This window comes from Taudactylus pleione, unplaced genomic scaffold, assembly GCF_031769625.1.
Source record: "Taudactylus pleione unplaced genomic scaffold, aTauple2 ptg000324l, whole genome shotgun sequence".
Taxonomy (NCBI): Eukaryota; Metazoa; Chordata; class Amphibia; order Anura; family Myobatrachidae; genus Taudactylus; species Taudactylus pleione.
Genome location: NW_028284725.1, coordinates 465,930 through 482,391, shown reverse-complemented (window position 1 = coordinate 482,391; position 16,462 = coordinate 465,930). Strand labels below are relative to the sequence as shown.

Sequence of the window (16,462 nt, the reverse complement as noted above, 5' to 3'; positions counted from 1 at the left end):
GTCACTGCATATGATACTGTCACCATTGACAGAATGGTGGAGGATTACATCGGTGACAGCATCCAAGTAGGCATGTCAGACAGTCCATACCTGTACTGGCAGGAAAAAGAGGCAATTTGGAGGCCCCTGTACAAGCTGGCTCTATTTTACCTGAGTTGCCCCCCCTCCAGTGTGTACTCCGAAAGAGTGTTTAGTGCAGCCGGGAACCTTGTCAGCGAAAGGCGTAGGAGGTTGCTTGAACAGAATGTGGAGAAGATGATGTTCATCAAAATGAATTATCATCTTTTCCAGGGAAATCGGCCCCCAGAAGGTACAGAGGGACCTGTGGTGGTGGATTCAAGTGGGGACAAGTTAATACTTTGTGAGGATGAGGATGTACACACTGAAGAGGGTGAGGAATCGGTGGATGAGGAGGATGAGGATGACATCTTGCCTCCGTAGAGCCAGTTTGTGCAGGGACACATTAATTGCCAGCTTGTTTTGTGGGGGCCCAAACGAACCAATCATTTCAGCCACAGTTGTGTGGCAGACCCTGGCGCTGAAATGATTGATTTGTTAAAGTGTGCATGTCCTGTTTATACAACATAAGGGTGGGTGGGAGGGCCCAAGGACAATTCCATCTTGCACTTCTTTTTTTTCTTTGCATTATGTACAGTTTGGGGCCTAGTTTTTCTAACTGCCATCCTGTCTGCCACTGCAGTGTCACTCCTAGATGGGTCACGTGTTTGTGCCGCCCACTCGTGTCGCTTAGCATAGTCATCCAGCTACCTCGGTGCAACCTTTTGGACATGAAAACACTATTGTGAGGTGTGAGGTGTTCAGAATAGACTGGAAATGAGTGGAAATTAAGGTTATTGAGGTTAATAATAGCATAGGAGCAGAGAAACCAACAAATTCTGTGATTTTAGCTGTTTTTATGCTTTTTAAAAAAAAAATACAGATCCAAAACACAAAACCCAGAACCCAAAACACGGAAGGGTGGTTTTGGCAAAACCAATCCAGATCCAAAACACGAAGAAAGATCCAGATCCAAAACACAAAACACGAAAAGTGGCCGGTGCACACCCCTAGTCGTAATGCGCATGCGCCAACCAGTCAGTGCGGTCGGAAATCGTGTGCTCGCAAAATAGCGAGTGCCTGCTAATTTGAGTGACAGAATGAGGCGTTTGTGGGTGGTAACGGGGGAAGGTGCTTGAAAACGGGGAGTGGAGATCCGAACGCAGGCATGCCAAACTGTCAAAACGGGCGTTTTATGGGTGTGCATAATTAACAAAGCAGCGTCATCGACCACGTCACTTGGCTGTCTTTTAGCCTGAACTGCTCGCATGATTGCGGTAGGAAAATGCTAACACAAGAATAGCGAGCAGTTCATACGCCTTTCGATGTACTCGATTAATCAAATAAATAGCGGAGATGACGTATGATGCGAACGGCCAAGGGGCATCTTTACAAAATAGCGAGCGCATGTTTCGGACGCTCGCTCAGACATAGAGGCGTCAACAGACCGCAAAGAGCGAGTGCTCAATTTAAATAGCCGGCCCCTTTTTCTGAACGAACGAGCGCAATAGCTCTGAATGAGGTCTTCAGTTCCACCCCGTTCCTGCCCACTTTAACCCCTGCCTTTAAGTATCTGAACGGATTGGGTTCCATAGAATAGAAGTGCTTCATAAAGTAATGTATCCCTGTAATGCATAATGTCATTTATTAAAATTGAAATGCATTCCGTGAATGTTTTTAAATAATCTGTTTATCCTGTAACACAGAAATGGACAGTTTTGTCAGTGTGGGCTGCCCAGGGAAAGTCACACATCTGTGGCCGTAGAGGACAATTTCGGGGCAGCCATTGTGAGTACATGGGACTCTACAGAGCACACGACCGAGGAGCCCACAGATGCCTATGGCGACATTGAGTTTGTGGGTGCTGGGAAGAAGCACAGCCAGGTGAGAATTTTCAAGTAAAGAAAATTATATCTTGCCCAGAGCCAAGTTCCTATTCCTTGATGAAAAAGTGGGAAGAAGATCTGCGGTATAGAATTGTTACTTATCACTATAGATCGCATCACTTCATCTATCTATAGTTTTGGTAGTAGCAATTAATGTACTCTTAACTTTTTGCAGAGCAATTCCCTGGTGCAGCAGTCCGGTCTTCTTTTTTTTTTTTTTCTGTTTCTTCTCTTTTTGTTCTTTTTTTTCTTTTTTCATTACAAAGTTCAGACATGCGCTGCTGTGATTTCCATTACACATGCCCCGGGTCATCGCGGCAGGGATTGGATTAGGGGTTGGTAGGGGCAGAGCAGAGAAGCACGGGGCAGTCAGGACGAAGGTGAACCGTCATATGCATATGTCGGGTCACCTTACCATAGCAGCGACAAGGGTAGGAACAGAGTGGCGGGGGGAAGGGGGAAGGGGAGGGAGGACACTGGGCCTGAATCAGACCTGGACGCTATGCTGCGCTCGCTCACATTGAGCGATTTTTCGCAATCTGCGTATGAATCGCAATGCGTGTGCGCGAACCAGTCATTGCGATGGGAAAGTGATCGGCTGTAGCCTGCAGTTGGGCCGCTATTTTGAGTGACCGCGCCGTTTGTGGGTGGTAACAGGGGAAGGTGCTTGTAAACGGGGGTGTGGATGTGCGACGTAGGCGTGCCCGACCGTCAGAACGGAGTTTAATGGGTGTGCATAATTTGCAAAGTAGCGTCATCATTACACACGTGACTGGGTTGTATTTTAGCCTGAACTGCTCACAATGTTGTGGTGGGAAAAGGCTACCACAAGCGCTGCGAGCGAACGCAATTAGCGTCCGGGTCTGAATCAGGTCCACTGTGTCAGCAGGGACAGCAAGCAGGAGGAAACCTGGCTTATGCATATGCCCTGGGCTCCTCTGATTGGCTGCTGTCACAGAAGGGGGCAGATCCATCATGGAGGAGTGCTGAAGACAGCGTAGTATTCCACTTCCCTATCCTTACAATAGGAACGAACAGATTACGCTGTCCACAGACGGTGAGTCTATTGCAGCAAACGAAACGGAAAACAAAGCATTCAGTTTCTTAGTGAATTGCACTCACCATACTAAAGTATGGGGATGCGGTCATAATACCAACGCTGGGGATTTTGGCGGTCAGACGGCCGGTGCCAGAATCCCAACAATTCCAGCACCGGCATCCCAAAGGTAAGTAACGGGGTTAGGGGGAGGGTTAGTCTTAGGGTTAGGCACTAAGAGGGGAGGCTTAGGTCTAGGGTGCAGGGAGGGGGAGGTTAGGTTTAAGCACTAGGGGGAGAGTTTCAGTGGCAAACGCAGGATTTCTTGAGGGGGGTTTCCAAATGCTTGATTTTAGAGTGAGTGTGGCCAGTCCATGAAGAGGGCAGAATTAGTACTTAACCAGCTGTAATATGCATCATCCATAGTGTATTGTTTGTCATAATTCCAGCATATACAGGACCAGAGATCACAGTAAGCCATTATATGCGGCAGTAGGGCCATCCTGCCTGAGCTGAATGTTTTTATTTTTTATGCGAGCACCATTCCAGGGCATGGGAGCAAGTCTGGGGAAGCAGCAGAATAACCTAGCATATATGTACATATTGGGCTCTATAGCAGAGCATCCCTAACAGTGCATGTTTTCCAAATCCCCTAATTGGTGCACAGGTTATTTATTACTGGCTGATACATGTTAAAAGATCCACAGGTGGTGCTATTTATGTCATTTCTGATACTGAGAAGAACATACAGCACTAGTAAAATTCCATTATATTACCATTTCTATTGTGGTCATGGTGTGGGTTGGGCAAGGGGGTTTCCAGGCAGACAGAACCCCCTCCCCCCCCCCCCTTGCATTTGCCTATGAGTTTAGGGTTAGGCACTGGGGAGGGAGAGTTAGGGTAGGGAGAGGGGAAGGTTTAGGATACCAACCGACAAGTGTCGGTATCCTAATCCTGTTGAGATGCCGGCATCAGGATCCGGAACGCTGGCATCCCATACCTAACCCAAAGTATGGTGATGTGATGCTTAAAGAAACCAGAGGCGCCACAGGAGAAAGAATACCAAACATATAAATACACATCAGATAGAGTTACATTATGACCAGGGTCGGACTGACCTAGAGCAGGGATGGGGAACCTCAGGCTCGGGGACCGTATAAGTCTGGCAGAATCATTTGGTCTGGCCCTCTGAGATTTTTTCTGCTAGCCTTATCTGGCTAGTAGGGTGCCCAGAATGGCGCACTGCAGCCAGAATCTATGCAGCAGTGCCAATCACCGGTGATTGTGGTCCCACCCCCACGTGACTTCACTTGGAGGGGTCGTGGCCTGCACCAGGCCCACGAATAATGTTATATATATCAAAATGGCCCTCAGCAGAAAAAAGGTTCCCCACCCTGACCTATACGGCTTGATAAATGTGCATTAATTTAAAATTAAAACAAAATGACAAACATAATACATATAGATATAGATCGTATAAAACACAGGTCAATGGTATTCACGCAAAAACCTGTCAAAATGTTGTAGTGGGCCAATGGTTTGTCAAAATAAGTGGGCACCAATAATAATGGCGGACCGGCCACAAATGGTAACTTTAAAAGTGCGTTCTCCTTTGGGAGCCGTGCACACTACTGTGCATCTTCAGTTCATTGTGCTGTATACACTACACACTGAGCCGGGCTTTTCAATCTCCCGGTTTTGTATGTCAGCAGCGTCATTGTTCAGCTGTAGTGTGCATTTGTAGAACCCTCCCGCTGATAAGTACATAGCAATCAAAATCCTGCCCTATTGGATAATCTGTGATCAAGTACCAGAGCCAGATTAACAATGGGGTGGATGGAGCTACAGATCCAGGTCCCCACATAAAAATAGGCCTATCATCATGGCAGCATGATGAGGACCAGCTGCCTAGTTGGCAACATTTGCCATAAATCTTAAGTAGTAAAATTTTAATTTCTAGTTTTCTCACAAAATAATGCATTTTGGGGCTCATAGAGTACGGTATATACACCTGCACATGGCCCATCCCTTTTTCAAAGTAGGCCCTTGAACAGTTTCAACCCCAGGCGCAAGTGGCCCTTAATCCAGCCCTGTATAAAGCCAGTTCTGAGGTGAAACAGACTGTTATGCTGAGGTGAAAAGCTACATGTGGTGCATCTGTTAAATTCCGCGTTTGCGGTGTCATCTGTGAAATAGCATTCCACTATGCAGTTGTCATGTCATATTTCATGAAATTTCTAGTCGATGAATAGATCTGGAATGACAGCAGTTAATCAATTCTGCTGTGTGGTTTGGTTTGAGGTAGGACAGCACCCAGGGGCCAATACAGAGTTGCACGTAAGACTAAGCGTAAAATTAGTATTGACGTTCTAAGCAAAGACTTTTGAAAAATTACCTTAAAATCTTGCAGTAAGAGCTATTTAGGCCACGGTAATTTTCAACAAAATTTTTTTCCCTTTTTTTTTTTTTACATTTTGTGACCTTTTTTTAAATTTTTTTTATTGGTTCTGTGAGATATTTTACCTTTCCCATCTGCTCTGTCAGCTATTTTTAGACGAGATGTTGATCAAACATTCACTGGAACGGCTCACATGTCAGCCATTCAAAACAGGTTCCAGTCAAGAGACCACATCCCTGCAACAAATAGAGGCTCTTCTGTCCAATTGTGGGTTTCGTGAAAGGACAGCATGCAAATGTCGCTGTGTTAGGAATTCATCAGACGCCATTGAACTTTTTACCTCAGAAGTCAAGAAGATGTCACTGTCCCCTTTAGCTCCAAATCTATTTTTTTTTTTTTTTTTTTTACATTCGCCGTACAAATGTTCCCATCATATCCTAATCAAACCATATTAGTATAGTATGTAAGGAATTATCTTCTATAATCAACCGAACTGATGCTTTGCCATTAAGGGGTCTATTTACTAAGAAGTGTTAGGAGACAGGGGAGCCTATTCATCATCACTAAAATAAAGTTTTTAAAGACATTTTCCATAAATAACATTATTTTAGTATTCATGATGACACTTAGCACAGGAGATAACACTGATATCTCCTTGCTAAGTCCCCCTGCGTTAATATCCACACTCCCCATACATTAGTACATTAGTATGGGGATATGGAAATTATGGTATTCATCAAATTCCGAAAATTATTTATTTTCGGAATTTGATGGAGGTACTATCCGCCACTGCGAGGTGGCGAATAGCAGGTGAGAGTTACCTGCGGTCAGCTGGACAGGTCCCCCGCAGCTCCCTCCGGCGCTCTGGTCCCTCCTCTGGCTCCGGTGGTTGCTCGCACACTGTGTTCTCCCAGCAGAACAACAATAAAGTTAAGAAAAAAAAACTTTTTTTTTTTTTCTTCTAATCTGTACTGTGGTGTGCTGGGAGACCACGTGTCAGACCAGCAGGATGGAGCCGGAGGCTGCTGCGCAGACAGGTAAATGCGGGACGGGGGGGAGTTGAGAGGTGAGCAGAAGGGTGGTTGGGGGGGCACACAAACTTACCGCCGCTGTAGGTAGTGCTGCGCATGCGCTGGGTTTACGAATGGAACAGGGCATGCGCAGCACAGATTACAGCTGCGGTAACTTAGAGTAGAGAGGGAAAAGTATCTATTTCCCGAAAAGCTGTCATCGCAAAAATGACAGCTTTTCGGAATAGATACTGATGGAGAGGAGGAATGATGAATTACTCCGGTAATTAGGTAGAACTTTTGCGAGTTCTAAACCTAATTACCTCCATCGATTTTTAAGGTATGATGAATAGGCCCCAGAATGAAATGATAAGAAAGTGATAAGGTGCCAGCCAATCCGCTCCCAACTGTCATCTCACAGGCTGTGTTTGAAAAATTACAGTTGGGAGCTGATTGGCTGGCACCTTATCACTTTCTTATCACTTTTCACTCTGTCGCCTAACACTGCTTAGTACATAGACCTCTAAGTTTTTATTTATCTCAACAGTAAGCTACTGAATCTGCATTTTTTTTTTTTAAAGTACTAGAATCTGTTGAATTAAGGGAAGCGGACAAGGGGCCTGATTCAGCAAGGAACCATTGCTTATATGCACGCAATCGGCTGATTGTTGTGTTCTGCGTATGCATCGCAATGCGTGTGCGTGAACTAGCCGCTGCGATCGGGACTGCGATCACAGAGGCTACGCCGACCCATGTCAGAGTGATTGACAAGAAGCGATGTTTGTGGGTGGTGACAGGGAGGTGGTCGGGCAAGATCGCAGGCGTGCCAGTGCGTTTCAATGCCGTTGCAGGGGCGAGCATAAATTAGCCACTGCGATACCAGACGCTGCCTGAGGCCTCATAGCAGTAAGCAATTCCTGAGTGAGGTCTGACCTGCCTTAGCACTGCATATGGGTCCGATGTTACCGATTGTTTAGCTTATGTCAGGCTGCGATCGCAATGCGAATGCAAACATTTACATAGCACCACTGATATTAGCAACTGTGTTGCGTGCATATAAGCAGAGTAGCGATCCAACCTGAATCAGGCCCAAGGAGCCTTATTAGAGTTAGGAGTCCATGTCAGGGCCCTTACAGGCCTGATTCAGAGTTTCACGTAGGTCCGCTTTGTCGACGGAGCTTGTGATTCTGATTTTACGCACGGCACACGCAGCCGGGCAGACGCAAATATTAGCACCTGTGGGCGATAGAGTGTTGTGCTTCTCAGTTGCGTCTCCACTTGGAGTGTTCTGTGGGCGGAATCGCGGGCTACGCTGAAATGTGCATACTCACAGATCTGTCTGATACCGGATGGATCTCTCGCGCCAGGTAGACGGCTGGTGGACGTAGGGCTCACTGATCATGTTGGAGGCTACATTCACAAGTCAATGGATTGAGGCGATGCAGCTGCATTGGTGACGTCTACATACAAGATCTGCATTGAATTTCTGTCTCTGGCCCAAGGCCTGCTAATCTGCACCTGGACAGGCTTGCACTGCATGCAGGGAAAATACCGGCTGCTTTGGGCTGCAGCACACAACCGCTAGGCAGCTTTATTTTAATGCTGCAATTTATAGTTGAGCTAGAATGCGCATCATCCCCCCCACACATTTCAAAAATTTCCCTTCTGCACTGCAGCATGGTTTTACCAGGGTGCAAAATGGCTTCTCATAACTGGATTTACTCTAAACTGTAAATGAGGCCCAAATAGGGGAATACTAATGTCAGACAATAGCTCCCACTGTCAGCCAGACATGACAGACAAGGAGACCGCCGGAGGGAAAGTATAACAGGCCCGAGATGGAGGGGGCTAGGGATGGAGGCGGGATAGAGGGCCGAGGTGAAGCGGGGATGTTCATAGGATAAACCTTATGTATATCACATGCTTAGAGCTGGAGCTAACACTTTGCTGGATGACAATGCTCTTAATATATTTCTGTCCTTATATTATATTTTTTATTTTTTTACTACAGTTTATTCGCTTGTCAAATGAGACTGACCCCTCCATTGTCTACAACCTAATCACCCATCACTGGAAGATCCCACCGCCGAACCTAGTGGTGTCTGTAGTCGGAGGAGATGGTGACTTTAAAATAAAAACCTGGCTGAAGGACATCCTGAGGAAGGGGCTGGTCAAGGCAGCACAGAGCACAGGTCAGGGGCCAGGGGGCTTTTGGTAAAATTGTTTTGAAAGAATGATGTTTTCTTTCTGTATTGTTTATTTGAATCATGAGGTTGCTCCAACATAGCCTGGTCTGATGCTGGAGATCATAAGAGCTCTATATAATATTTTGTGTCTGCTCCTTTATCTTGTATCCCAAACTTCACACTTCCTCTTTATGGTGTTACTAATACCCCTTTTACACCAGAGCAAAAACCTGGGTTTTTGCTGGGTCTACCCGGGTCACAGCTCAGTGTAAAAGGATCCCTGAAAAAAAACGCGGGCCAAGTGACCCAGCTATCCAACACAGGTAACTACCAAGGTCGGACCCAGGATGGACCTGGGTAATGGTGCAGTGTAAACGTCGCAACCCGGGTTATCTGACCTGGGTCATGCCTAAAATGATTGGTGGTTGTGGAGCAGTCATGTCCCACTTTTTATGACCTCACGAGTTTAGCAGGGCAGACCCGGGTTCAGTGTGAATGGGGCTGACCTGAGAATAACTCAGATCGATGATGCTGTGTAAATGGTGTCTGACCTGGGTTGGACCCATGTCTGAAAACCCAGGTCGAACCCAGGTTTTCGGTGGAAAAGAGGTATAACTTGGGGTTTAGGGGTCTATTTACTAAGCTGTGTTAGGAGATAAAGTGAACGGTGATAAGATGCCAGCCAATCAGCTCCTAACTGCCATGTCACTGGCTGTGTTTGAAAAATGGCAGTTAGGAGCTGATTGGCTGGCATCTTATCACCGTTGACTTTATCTCCTAACACTGTTTAGTCTTATTCCAACTTCTTTAGGGCATTGCAGAACATTTTTGGGCTTGTATAGAGGAGCTTATTCACATTCCTATTAGAGATGAGTGGTTCAGATTCTGTGAAATCCAAAAACACCCAAACTTGGGGGTTCCCAGTTGAACTGAGGCACGGCTCTGTTCCTCCCAGCAAATTCGGGTCTCAAAACAAGGCAAAAACATCATAATCCTGGAAATGTCAGATCTTGCGTGTTTTGGATTGTGAAGTTCCTCCCTGTTATATCCTACTTCCTATTCCTCGTTGAAGCAGCTCTGCCTATGATCCGCAGTGATGATCTGTGCAGGCTTTGTTATATGCAAAAATTGGAAGAAATACTTACATTTAAATAAAAAATGCTTGGGGACCCCCTGCAAAATCAATAACCGGCCCCAGACCTCTGAGTGAGTGTGGTCTAGTATTGGAAAATAATGGGAAAAACTGCATGTGGTTCCCCTATTCTCCAGTAACCAGCACCAGTCTGAGCCAGCCGCGCAATAGTGTGAACGGGTCACTGCCGCTCACTCTATCGGAAGAATTGGTTGAAACTAAGCATGGGAATGGTTGTTATGGCAATATTGTGAGGTTGTCAAAATTGACTGGGAATGGCTGGTATTGATATTATTAATACTGTTGGAAAAAACGGGTCCAAGTTTTATGATTTTAGCTGTTTTTAAACATTTTTAAAGAAATCCAGATCTAAAACCAAAACACTTGAGGTTTGTTTTGCCAAAAACACAATGATGATTTAGAACCAAAACACGGGGGTCTGCGCACATCTCTCGTACATATGCTCAGTCTCATGATGCATCCATCTTAAAAACTGTAGCAGTAAGAGTGTAACAAGTGTATATGTCTACAGTATGTACGCCCATGATAGCATAGAGAAAGCTTAGAGATGTGGTGAGACAGTGTTATTAGCAAAGCCTTTAACTATCAAAAGGAAATCTTCCTTACTGCAGAAGTCGAAATGGAGATGATAATTAAGTAATCCGACTCGACGGCAGCGATTTTGTATAATATAGCCCTTAATGATGTATGAGCCCTCGGCTGGAGGGGTCAGTAGTACAGTACGCAATAAGCCACCCAGGAGTGGCTAGATAGTGCTGCTGATTATCATCATTGCAAGTTATTTATTGCACCAACAAAACATACGTCTCCTATAAGGCATGTCTCTGGATGTGTCCATCCAGAAGAGTAGCATGAAACCATGGCACCCAGAGAAAGTGCATGTCACAGCACTTTCTCTGGGTGCCATGGTTTCATGCTACTCTTCTGGATGGACACATCCAGAGACATGCCTTATAGGAGACGTATGTTTTGTATGTTTTCCCTGTACTGGACTGTGAAAGTGTGGTATGGCCAGCCTGCGGGGGAATACTGAAGTGAAGAGGAAAAAAAAAGCAAACAGTGGCAGTATCATTCTCAAACTCATACCTTAAAATGTAAGTTTAGGATTGTACCTCAGATGTGTCACTTTTAAGTCCATTGAAGCACAATGAATGCATGAGGAGAGAAGGAGGGAGGGGATCAGAGAGAATGTGCCAATTGATTATAGAGGGGTGGTGACAGAAGCCAATGAGAAAGGAGTGGACAGGGGCAAAGAGCCGATCCTATGGTAGATAGGGGATGGAATTAAGAGGTGAGAAGTGAATGTAATCAAACTGTCAGGAAAGGGAAGGTGACAGAAGATGATCACGGTAACCAGCAGTACTCCACTCAGCTCCTTCAAAGCAAGTCCGCAGGTAACAAGTGTTGTCATCCAGTGATCAAACCCCCTCATCCATAACCCCCCCTCACACACACACCATTGGTCGGCACTATCAATTCTTGCCATTAACCAGCACTACCCCTCCAGTACCCAGCCTGGAATGGAACGGACCTATAGGTAAGCGGGACGCCGCTATCCTATATCATTGAATGAATTAGCATAGCGTCAATTCGCTAACCATCTGGACACTTCAGTGTGCATTTACCCTAATACTGTGTTTCATTTTCTTGTCTATACTCCGTAGTATCGGCATTATTTGAGTGTATATTGTTGTGAGCAACCTCATTTGTACATTTATTACAGGGTTGTGATATTTTATTTCAGTCGATACAATCTTTTTCTACACCTGTATAGTTTCTGTCACAAATATATGTATTACAATTCTGTGGTTGACACTGTGTTTAACCATTACACAGATTTTTCACTCATTATCCATCCAAATCTTTATTAGACTAAGGTACACACAGCACATATAGGGGTATAGCATGGTAAAACTTCGCTCTATATAAGTAACCTAGGGGTTAGGCACCTCTACCCTACCTGCAGCAAACCCCAAATCTTTATTATCCAGTGCGCAAGGAACCCATTACCATTTCCATTGCTATACCTCCAGAGAAAGTTTAGGTATGATGAATAGGCCCCATAATCTCTGTTCCCTTCCGTTCCCGTTGTACTATTGAATCTGATTGTAAACATGTAACAGACTGGAATTTCTGTTCCTTACCATAACATTGTCTAACTTCGTGCAAGTTAGATTATGGAAAGTAAATGTCCGATTTTTTTAAGTGTTTGTAATTGTAACGGTCTTACCTAGAGCAGCAGTCAGTGTCCAAATGGGGCATGAAGGGCCCTCCAGGGAATGCAGTGGTAGGGGCCCAAGCTTAAGGGGTGTGGCCAGCCACCAAAGAAGTGTGGCCAGCTGCAACAGATGGACTTGGCCAACCATTAGAGAAGACATGCAAAGAACAGGGCCCCTTTATAAAAGAGGGGACAGTGGTGAGTAAGGACCACCCACTTTGATTGGCATGAAGGCTAATCTTGGAGTAGTTTCCATAGAAACAAATAAAGCACCCATGTTCATCCACATCTAGAGGATGGGATGGGGCCCTCAGGCAATGGGGCCCAACCGGGGATTTCCCCTGTACCCCTGTGGGCCAGTCCAACCCTGGCAGCAGTAGCCTATTAGATTCGCATTCATAAGCAAACTCTGTAATGATGCAGCTGTTGCTTTAGGTCTTAAGGGTTAGGACTTTTTAGCACTAATTATAGCAAATCTTCACAAATGCATTAATGTTCACCTAGGTATATGTCTTATTAAATCATTAGACTGAGAACTCGCTCATGCCTTTGTCAGTCTGCCCTCCCCACATCAGGCATGTTCAGAAGCAATCACAGTGCTTAGTGCGGATTGCCAACAAGGGTACAGATGTGTGTGGGGATGGGAGCAGGGACGGACTGGGCCTTTATCCTGCTGGTTTATTAAACTTTCCATTGTCAGATGATAGATGTGAACCCTAAATGTTACCAATACTTAAACTAAAATAAACCACACAAGACTAAATATGTTGTTCAAAATAATGGTCAGCTTTATTTTGTTACAATGATGGTGGGAGAAGTATGAACGGCAAACAACCATCGTCCATTGTGTTAGGCAAAAGGATGTCACAACTCACGAGGGGCAAATATCCCAATATCAAGGGCAAGTGTGATATTAAAACTTGCAGGGACCAGCTCTCCCTTTCTAAGCAAGTGATGTGGTATCTGGCACCCATGCCAATGCACTACTCGGGCCCGCTCGGTTGAGAGGTGCTGCTGACCCCAGTAGGGTGAAGTCAGCCTAACCAGTGCATTGAAGGGGAGTGCACTCCCATACTGCCGCATGATAGACGCTTCAATATTGCCGGTCTTTCCCTGCCATGAAATAAAGCTGTTAGGGTTAGGCTAAATAGGGGAGGCACAAGACACAATAGGGGAGGAAAGGTGGGAGATCCAATTCAAAGAGGCAGAATTGTACGCATAGGTCGGTATCCAATTAGCCGCAGGTATCCAATTGGCCCAATGCCAGCACTTATCGGGGATTTTGTTTCGCCTGCTTCAGGCAGGTGAAACCAAATCCGTAATAAGAAGCCATTTTTCTCCTGATTGCTGCAGTGAAAAATAAAATACATAGGTCTGCGACTTTTAGCGGATCCTATGTGTTTATGTGAGAGAAACTGAAATTTGGGGGAATTTGAATGTAAAAAATGGTGTTTAACCACTTGCCTGGCATGGTCGTAATTTTCTGACCACACCGGCAGTTCTTTATCTGGATGTAAAATTTCGTCCTGTCAGATAAACATGAGGGCGGCTGCAGGAGGAGAATCTTCCCGCAGCTGCTGCTCTCAGAGGGACCTTCCGGTCCCTCTGCTTGCCAGCACCCTCTCCCCCTCTGTCTGCTGTGCTGCCGATCACTGCTGACCGGTCAGTAAAGCAGGACCACCTACCCAGCGCCTGCAGAACTGAGCAGCCGCTGGGGAAAAGCAAGTTAACCTCTCCCCTCACGCCCCTGACATACCTGGTTCCTGTATCCGGTCTCAAATTGAACGTCGTGATGTTTCCAATGTTCCGATGGTGGTTTCGATGTTCTGTTATTTTAAAAAAAAAAAAAACAATTTTTTTTTTTTAATTATTATTTTTTTTTATGAAGCCATTTTAGATAAGTTAAAATAGATGTTCCTCACCTAATTCACTCATAAAAAAACCTGACAATTTTGGAGTGGTTTTTGAAAAAAGAAAAAATGTGTCACTTAAGTGGTTAATTGGATACCACGAAAAAAAAAATTGTCGAAAAAGATCAGAGAATCTGCAAAAGAACCTCGTTTTTTGCGTCTGAATTTTTTTTGCTGCTAATTGGATACTGGCCATAAACTCCCCACAATCTCTTACATAACACGCCTCTAAAACCCCCCAGCCTATCACTGTTACCGCCCAACTGTCAAACACAACAAAGACACGCCCATAACTTTATTAACCCATCTATTACTGACTAAAAGTTTATGTGCCCTCGGTTCTAGTCAAACCTCCATTATACATTTCGTTCTTATTTATGATATGTTTAATGCAGGCGACATCAAAGATAATCGCTGTGAAAGCAAACGCCATTGGCAGATCGCATTAGCGCACTGTTTCCTACGGAAAGAACTAGTGCAAAGAGGGCATGTCTACAGATCCCTCCACTCTGTCCGGCTCTAAGGGACGGACCCGGCAGTGTTCTGCATTCGCCAGTACAGCTGCTTTTAAATACTCCCCTATGTCAGATGTTCTCAACCCTAATTCTCATGTACCAGTAGTAGTTCAGGTTTTGCTGATTTGTAATCATTCAGAGGTGAGTACATCTGTTTTGTTGGGTCAGTAATAATCCCTCTTGCTTCCACAGGGATTGTGGTTGAGAACCCCTGTCTTAAATCTTTACAGTTAGGTTTTAGACCAGGGTTTCCCAAACTCAGGCCTCCAGGCGGGATGCAGTCGGGACGCCGACTGTCTAAATGCCGACCGTCGGCATCCCGACTGCCTAATCCCGGCAAATGTCTAATGACAGCCGTCAAAATCCTGACGCCTGTCATTAGACCTACGCCGGGAGCCCGACACCCGACTTAGCAATCGACGGTAAGCCGGGCGCGGACAGCCGCGCGGGGGGGATTAGGTTAGGGGCTCCCGAGGGGGGACTTAGGGTTAGGCATCCTCCCGGGAGGTTAGGGTTAGGCTCGGGGAGGGGGGGTTAGGGTTAGGCATCCCTGGGGGGAGGTCATGGTTGGGCAACCCCCGGAAGACTTAGGTTTAGGCTGCGGGGAAGGGGGGGGGGGTTAGGTTTTGGAACTTAGAGGGGGGTTAGGGTTAGGCACCCCTAAGGGAGGTTTAGGGGGGGAGGTTAGGTTAGTAAATAGAAAGAATACTTACCTGTCAGGATCTTCACTGCCGGGCTTCCGCTGTCAGGATTTGAACTGCCGGCCGCATCATACTCATTCCCTCAAGTCACCCTAACAGTCCAGGTATGATGGATAGCCAGGCTTGTGCACACACGGTATAATCAAACTGACTGAGATACTAATTAAATCACCTGTGCTTAAGCATGGATAACCTTAAAATTTGGACTATTAGGGTGCCTTGAGAAACAAGTTTGGGAACCACTGTAAAATTAAGCAGATAGTCTTATATTTGTTTCTTACTAGCTGACGTACCCGGCGTTGCCTGGGTTTAAATCTTTAAGTCATTAAGTTTTATTATGTGACGTTGTCCAAATCCATCCAGTGGAAGGCCCAGAACAGGCTCCCTGGGTCAAATTTCTGCCGAGCGTACATCAACGGGAAGTCCAAAAGGGGTCCTAACCCACCTAAAACTTGACAAGGATCCTACTGGACCACCTCACATTGGTTTCTTCCTAATCGGTGCAGGGGTGTCCAAATACATAACCGGACAGACAGACAAACAGACCAATTAATTTTATATATAGGATTTAATTCTAGTTATCTTTTTAATGTCATAAAATTGCAGTGTAGAAAGCATTAGAGGACAGTTACAAGGAGACGCCTACATAGTTACTAATGGCAGGCCTTAGAGCACTACAATCCTCGTCACGTCATGTTTACTAAATTTGACTATATATACTTTTTAGTATTTAAATGCTCCTACTCAATAAATATTAACCTTTAAAGCCAAGAGAATAAGGAATACATGTACATAAGTATTATTATTGTGCTATACTGAGTGTAGGGTCTTATGCAGGGACAAATCTCTAATACCTGGGGCTGTTGCTGGAATTGGGGCAGTTGGGAACTATACATTTGTGAACACTGCATATAGGTGACCCACAGCAACCAATCGGCTTTCATTTTCAAAACTGCACTAAACAAATTGCAACTAGCATCTGATTGGTTACTGAAGGAAACAATTGCTTTACTATACATTTTACTTATAGGACGGAATTCAATTGTTTTAGCATGCCCGATCTCCTGTCTAAAGTGACAGGTGATCGCGGGGCGCTGTTCAACTTATGCCGATTATCGCGCTGATCGCGATAATAAAGGTCGGGTTTAGCCGCTTAAAATGGCTACCCCAAACCAAAGTGCTGGACGCAATCGCGAAAAGTGCCGTTTGGGCGCCCAAACAGGCCACTTTTCGCCCATTTCAGCTCGCACTTGAGCGACATAGCCGCCGACCAGCTGTCGCACCTACCGAGCAGCCAATTTGGTAAGCTATACACACTTACCAATCAGCCGCTTGATATGTGTCAACTGACCGCGCAGCTGGGCAGGCATTTAAATTTGCCCACCCGATTAT

At 45.4% G+C, this 16,462-nt stretch overlaps 1 protein-coding gene across 3 annotated transcripts in view; it reads left to right on the top strand.

Annotated features, from left to right (window-relative positions):
• TRPM4 (transient receptor potential cation channel subfamily M member 4) overlaps positions 1–16,462 on the top strand; it is a 153,526-nt gene that overhangs the window by 60,836 nt on the left and 76,228 nt on the right. For all 3 annotated transcript variants that reach the window (XM_088443039.1, XM_088443040.1, XM_088443038.1), the window contains 2 exons: positions 1,764–1,941; positions 8,399–8,579. In XM_088443039.1, coding sequence (XP_088299165.1) covers positions 1,764–1,941; positions 8,399–8,579 — 359 coding nt within the window. The remainder of the gene's footprint in view (positions 1–1,763; positions 1,942–8,398; positions 8,580–16,462) is intronic.